We start from the raw sequence: 7573 nt of genomic DNA on the forward strand, positions 1-7573 counted from the left end.
AGAAGAACATATCATTATCAATAAACACAATATAATCCGGCAACTTTGTATGCATATATTATGATGTTATATCAAGGATTTTCCAATGTTTTCGACATCTTTTCACTGAAATGTAATATAAACTTTCGGATTCTTTGCAGGCCTGAACTGTAATGCATAAACAGAGATTTAACATTTCTCATTCATGTGATCTTTTATATCTGTGTGCTAAAGTTCTTAAATTAAACTATTGTCTATACTCTATTCTCTGTTTTCAGGATCTACGAATGATCCCGTTCGGCTGGCCATACTTGCGGGAGACCTTGATGATGAGCTCATGACTTCATCGCAATTAAATGCCAAATAACAGTCCAAGATATCTCTATACCAAATTATCTTTGTTGTTGACATTATTTGTCCTTTGGGATAAAAGGGACACAAATATGAATGAGAAAATACTTGTATCAAATTTCTGAGCCTATTTTGAATTAAAGAAAATGATATGCTTGAATTTATAGTCTCATCCTTTAGGCATAGTTTGGTACATAGGATAGGATAAACATATGATATAAAATATAATGATAAGTTAAGGATAAATAAGATGTAGGATATTATATTTAATATTTGGTATGATTTTAATAAGAGTGATTAAATTTATATATTAGATTATAATGACAAAATTAACCTTATCATAATATATTTTATAATTTTAAAGTTGTTGCTTGAGTTCTTATTTTTTATATGTTCATGAGCCGATAGTGCTTGCATGATTTATTTATTTTTACCTAATTTTATATATGAAATGATAATTGAGCCATTGATTTTGTGAGTCAAGTCAAATATCATTTTTCATGTTAATCGGGTGATATTAATAATTTTATTGAAATTTATAAAAATTATTTATATAATTATCTCGAATTCATTTATATAATTATCATATTACATAATATAAAAATAAATAAAAATATTTATTTGATTTTAATTTCTACCTACTAGCATATATTTATAAAAATCATTTATAAATTGAGGGTAATTAAGTTATTTGTAGTGTATTTTATCCTTAAATTAAAATTATCACACCTAATAGAAGGGACATTTTATCCTTCAAAAAAATTATTTATCAAAGGCCCATGATATTATCATGAGCTTTTAAAAAATGTACCAAACATGGGATAAAGAGGATTATTTATCAATCCCTCCCTTATCTCATGTACCAAACTATGCCTTAATGATTAAGCAACCAAACATAACCGGAAAGTATATCTGTATCACACATGGCCTGCTTGAGGGATTGCCAATTGTATAATTTTGGTCGGGAAAACATGGTTGATGGATATTATCATCACATAAATGTAATGTGAATTTCTAACTAAAATTAGGGAGATTGAAAGAATCTTAAGAAAATTGCAGTTTGTCGCTGATCAAATTGGTAGGGAACAATGTCTCCTGTTAGGTGGGATTTTAATAGGTGGGGCCCACGGTGAATTTTATATTCAGAAAATCATATCCCACATCGGGAGATTTGCAATTTTGGCTTAAGAATTCTGTTATAAATTGAGTCTTCCTTATTTGCTTTCTGTATCCCAAAATCAAAAGCTTTTCAGCTTTGATAAATAGAGAGTGCATAGAAAAAAAGAGTGTATTTTTTTCTTGAGTGCGGGTATTCTCTTGTGTGTGTTAGAGAAAATATTTTCTCGGTTATACTCGGGTTGGGAGTGAGAGATATTGAGTGTATTGTGTATACACTTGTTGTAATATTCTTCCAGTTATAAAAGTTGTTGCAGTGCTCCGTGGACGTAGCCTATTTTGGGTGAACCACGTAAATCTTTGTGTCGTTTTTGGTTGTTTTATTCCGCAAGTTTGGGTACTATTATCATCGTGGTCGGCATCACTTCGGGGTAATTTCCCAACAACTAGTATCAAAGCCTTGTAGTGAAAATTCTTAAGAATTCTGAGTATGCTCTGTGGTTGCAGCTTTGTCTGATCTTCCACATCAGAAAAGATTTTTTAGATTTTTTGCTAAGGCTAGAGAAGTGATGGCCGGAGATGATGGATCGGGACCGGGAATCAACAAGTTTGATGGAACAGATTTTTCGTTCTGGCGGTTACAGATAAGCGATTATTTGTACAGTAAGAAACTGCATCAACCTCTATCAGGAAAGAAATCGGAAAAGATGGAGGATGATGACTGGGAGCTTCTTGACCGATAGGTTTTAGGTGTCATACGATTGACCCTAACAAAGAACGTGGCGCATAACGTGGCGGAGGCCAAAACCACGGAGGAGATGATGTCCATTTTATCGGACATGTACGAGAAGCCATCAGCAAACAACAAAGTACATCTCATGAAGAAGTTATTCAACTTGAAGATGGGAGAAGGTGCTTCGGTGGCAAAACACATAAATGAATTCAACACGATTGTCTCCCAGCTGACATCAGTGGACATCAAATTTGATGATGAGATTCGGGCACTTATTCTTCTGGCGTCTTTACCAGACAATTGGGAACCGATGCGGGCAGCGGTTAGCAACTCTGTTGGAAAAGGGAAACTACAACTCAATGATGTTAGAGATCAAATCCTTGCTGAAGAAGTTCGCAGGAAACTCGGGTGAAGCAACATCATCGAGATCTGCTCTAAATCTTGATAACAGAGGAAGAGGCAGGAGTGGTGAAAGGAGTTCCAACCGATGGCGCGGTAGATCCAAGTCAAGAAATGGAAAAGAAAAAAGCAACTTTGAAAAGAATTTGAAGTGCTGGAGCTGTGGTGAAACTGGTCACTTGAAAAAGAAATGCAGATCGACGAAGAATAATGCCAATGCTGTCACTGAGGAAGTACATGATGCTCTGCTATTATCCATGGAAAGCCCTGTTGATTCTTGGGTTATGGACTCGGGAGCTTCGTTTCATACCACTGGTGATCGTGATGTATTTAATAATTACATCGCTGGCAATTACGGAAAAGTTTTCCTGGCTGATGGAAAACCCTTGGAAATTGTTGGTATGGGTGATGTACGGATGAAGATGTCAAATGGATCTGTCTGGAAAATCAACAAAGTCAGGCATGTACCAAAATTGACACGCAATCTGATCTCGGTGGGACAGCTCGATGATGAAGGCCACAATGTGACCTTCGGTGATGGTTCCTGGAAAGTGAACAAAGGAGCCATGATTGTTGCTCGAGGAAAGAAAACTGGAACATTGTATATGACTTCCAGTTGCAGAGACACATTAACAGCTGTGGATGCTGGAGCCAATTCAAGTTTATGGCATTATAGACTTGGACATATGAGTGAGAAGGGAATGAAGATGTTGGTGTCAAAAGGAAAGCTACCAGAATTAAAGACTGTTGAACACCAAATATGTGAAAGCTGTATTTTTGGAAAGCAGAAGAAGGTGAGCTTTTCAAAAGGCAGTAGAGAACCGAAAGCAGCAAAGTTGGAGCTGGTTCATACTGATGTATGGGGACCATCTCCTGTGACATCCCTTGGAGGCTCGAGATACTATGTCACATTCATTGACGATTCGAGTAGAAAAGTTTGGATTTATTTTCTGAAAAATAAATCTGATGTTTACGAGACCTTTAAAAGGTGGAAAGCCATGGTGGAAAATGAGACCAACTTGAAGGTGAAGTGCTTACGGTCTGACAATGGTGGAGAATATGAAGATGATGAGTTCAAGAGATATTGTGCACAGAACGGGATCAAGATGGAGAAAACCATTCCTGGTACACCTCAACAGAATGGTGTAGCTGAAAGGATGAACAGGACCTTGAATGAACGAGCAAGGAGCATGAGATTGCATTCTGGATTGCCAAAATCATTCTGGGCTGATGTTGTTAACACTGCAGCATATCTGATCAACAGAGGACCTTCGATACCGCTTGACTGCAAAATACCCGAAGAGGTATGGAGTGGCAAAGAAGTAAACCTTTCTTTCTTGAAAGTGTTTGGATGTCTATCATATGTTCATATTGATTCAGCAAGCAGAACAAAACTTGATCCGAAATCAAAGAAGTGCTTCTTTATTGGTTATGGAGATAATGAGTTTGGTTATCGTTTCTGGGATGACCAAAATCGGAAGATCATTCGGAGCAGGGATGTAATATTTAATGAGAAACTTCTGTACAAGGACAAGTCAGACATTGGAGCTGGAGATGAATGTCCTGAAGTCAAGAAGACTGATGAAGTGCCATTGACATATATTCCTGTGAATGAATTGAAAACCAATAACCAGGAAGATGAAGAAGAAACTGCACAAGATGATGACCCACAAACTCCGGTGATTGAACTCAGAAGATCTTTGAGAACCATTAGACCACCTGAGAGATACTCCCCTGCACTTCACTATATTTTGCTGACAGACAAAGGTGAACCGGAGACCTATGAAGAGGCAATGCAAAATGATGATTCAACCAAGTGGGAGTTGGCCATGGAAGATGAGATGGATTCACTGTCATCCAATCAGACGTGGGAGTTGACATAACTTCCGCAAGGCAAAAAAGCGTTACATAACAAGTGGGTGTACCGGTTAAAAGAAGAGCATGATGGTAGCAAGCGGTACAAGGCAAGACTTGTTGTAAAAGGCTTCCAACAACGGGAAGGAATTGATTACACCGAGATTTTCTCTCCAGTGGTTAAATTAACCACTATCAGAACAGTACTTGGACTAGTGGCGAAGGAAGACTTACATTTGGAGCAGTTGGATGTAAAGACTTCATTTCTTCACGGTGACTTAGATGAAGAAATTTATATGAAGTAACCACAGGGCTTTGAAGTACGGGGAAAAGAGAAAATGGTGTGCAAACTTCAGAAGAGCTTGTATGGTCTCAAACAAGCTCCAAGACAGTGGTACAAGAAGTTTGATGGATTCATGATTGAAAATGGTTTCCTAAGGTGTCAAGCTGATCACTACTATTACGTGAAAAAGTTTGACGGTTCTAATATCATACTACTGCTATATGTAGATGATATGCTGAGAGCTGGAGCTTGTCTGGAAGAAATGGATAAACTGAAGAAAGATTTATCAAAGGAATTTGCCATGAAGGATTTGGGTGCTGCAAAGCAAATCCTTGGAATGAGGATCTTTAGAGACCGGGTGAATGGATTCTTGAAGTTATCTCAAGAAGAGTACGTGAAAAAGGTGGTTAGCAGATTTAATATGGATGAAGCTAAATTTGTAAATACTCCTTTGACTAGTCATTTCAAACTAACCAAAGCACAATCACCATCGACGGAGCAGGAGCAGGCTTATATGAATAAGGTTCCTTATGCTTCTGCTGTCGGAAGTCTCATGTACGCAATGGTGTGTACAAGACCAGACATAGCACATGCAGTGGGAGTTGTGAGCAGGTTTATGAGTAATCCAGGAAAGCAACACTGGGAAGCAGTTAAGTGGATTCTCAGGTATTTGAAAGGTACTGCTAGCTGTTCTTTATTCTTCAGGAGGTCAAAATTGGGCTTACAGGGTTTTGTCGATGCCGATATGGGTGGCGACCTGGATGGCAGGAAAAGTACTACTGGATATGTGTTCACATTAGGTGGTACAGTTGTAAGCTGGGTGTCTAAGCTGCAAAAGATTGTTGCGCTTTCGACTACTGAGGCTGAGTATGTTGCAGTTACAGAAGCTAGCAAGGAGATGATATGGTTGAAATTCTTTCTTGAAGAATTGGGTCAGAAGTTTGAAGATAGCACATTACACTGTGACAGTCAGAGTGCTATTCATTTAGCAAAAACTCCTGTTTATCATGCTAGGACAAAGCATATACAGGTTCGTTACCATTTCATCAGATCAGTTCTGGAAGATGGAATCTTGAAGCTTGAAAAGATTCCCGGAAGTAAGAATCCTGCAGATATGCTCACGAAGACAGTAACCACTGACAAACTGAAGTTGTGTTCGACTTCAGTTGGTCTTCAGGAGTAACAGAGGAGGTATGAGCTGCTGCACTGATGGTTGTGAAGACATGATTAGAATCAAGTCTTCAAGTGGGAGAATTGTTAGGTGGGATTTTAATAGGCGGGGCCCACGGTGAATTTTATATTCAGAAAATCATATCCCACATCGGGAGATTTGCAATTTTGGCTTAAGAATTCTGTTATAAATTGAGTCTTCCTTATTTGCTTTCTGTATCCCAAAATCAAAAGCTTTTCAGTTTGATAAATAGAGAGTGCATAGAAAAAAAGAGTGTATTTTTTTCTTGAGTGCGGGTATTCTCTTGTGTGAGTTAGAGAAAATATTTTCTCGGTTATACTCGGGTTGGGAGTGAGAGATATTGAGTGTATTGTGTATACACTTGTTGTAATATTCTTCCAGTTATAAAAGTTGTTGCAGTGCTCCGTGGACGTAGCCTATTTTGGGTGAACCACGTAAATCTTTGTGTCGTTGTTGGTTGTTTTATTCGGCAAGTTTGGGTACTATTATCATCGTGGTCGGCATCACTTCGGGATAATTTCCCAACATCTCCAACGTGATTTATGGTCATTAATTGAAGACAAAACCATGTTATCCTTCATGTGCTTATGTTTCTCAAAATTTCTTCAGCCACAGCTGATCCACTGGCCTCTCGACCACTCAATTCGAACTACTTTCTTGAATTATATGACAATTACTCATTCATCTATCTATATATACAAGCATTTCTCAGCTCAAAAACAATAACAAACCATCAAATAAACTTAAATCTTTTCACTTGCTTCACTGAAAAATCCATTCATTTTTGGTCTCCTCTCGCTTTATCCAGACTTAATTCTATATATAGCGACAATGGCCATTCGACAAATCCTTAGACGTTCTTTATCGAGTGAAAGAAGATCAAACTCGAACGGATCATCTTATGTCTCGAAGGGACATTTCGTTGTTTATATCGGGGAGAGCGAGAGTAAACAACGATTTGTTGTTCCAATATCATACCTAAACGATCCTTCGTTTCAACATTTGTTAAGTAAAGCTGAAGAAGAATTTGGGTTCTGTCATCCAATGGGTGGAATCACCATTCCTTGTTCCGAAGATTTATTCATTGATCTAACCTCTCGTTTGGGAAGATAGTGACCATATTTGGACGAGTAGAAACTTGTATGCTCGTTAGCTAGTTTGAGGTTCTCATCTCTTTTATATGTTCACAATCATGTAAATGTTGTTGGGAGCAGGCAATCGAAATTAAATTATGAGTAAAAGAACATTTTTGGCATATATATATAATATGGAGCCAATTTTTCAGATGTTCATAAAATTTTCGAGACATTTATTAAACAATTCGAATAACGATTTCAAATTCATCGATCCAAACAAACCATAGCTCTAACATATACATGGACTCAAGAATGTAAAATATGAAACATAGATGAGAGAACATATATTTATCGTTTGCTCAACGCCAAATGCTGAATTGGTCCTTCAAGAATTTAACAGTGGCATGTGACACATCACATGATTTTTGTTTTCAACTCATATTCATGAATTAAAACCTCAAAATATGTTACAGAGCACAAGGCCCCGTCATTTGTCATAACAAACAGCAGAAATCCCACTGAGGTTAAGGTGAATTATATTATTAGAATCAGTCCTCAGTCTGATAATATATTTATGGGGTCCTCTAAAT

At 37.5% G+C, this 7573-nt stretch overlaps 1 protein-coding gene across 1 annotated transcript; it reads left to right on the top strand.

Moving 5' to 3' along the window:
* The first annotated feature begins 6669 nt into the window (after window positions 1-6669).
* On the top strand, window positions 6670-7153 carry LOC140811197 (auxin-responsive protein SAUR19-like). Its single transcript, XM_073169069.1, has one exon. It carries the CDS (start codon window positions 6739-6741, stop codon window positions 7018-7020), a length of 282 nt encoding a protein of 93 aa, XP_073025170.1. The 5' UTR covers window positions 6670-6738; the 3' UTR covers window positions 7021-7153.
* Window positions 7154-7573: the final 420 nt, after the last annotated feature.

This window comes from Primulina eburnea, chromosome 1 (assembly GCF_022965805.1).
Source record: "Primulina eburnea isolate SZY01 chromosome 1, ASM2296580v1, whole genome shotgun sequence".
Classification (NCBI taxonomy): domain Eukaryota; kingdom Viridiplantae; phylum Streptophyta; class Magnoliopsida; order Lamiales; family Gesneriaceae; genus Primulina; species Primulina eburnea.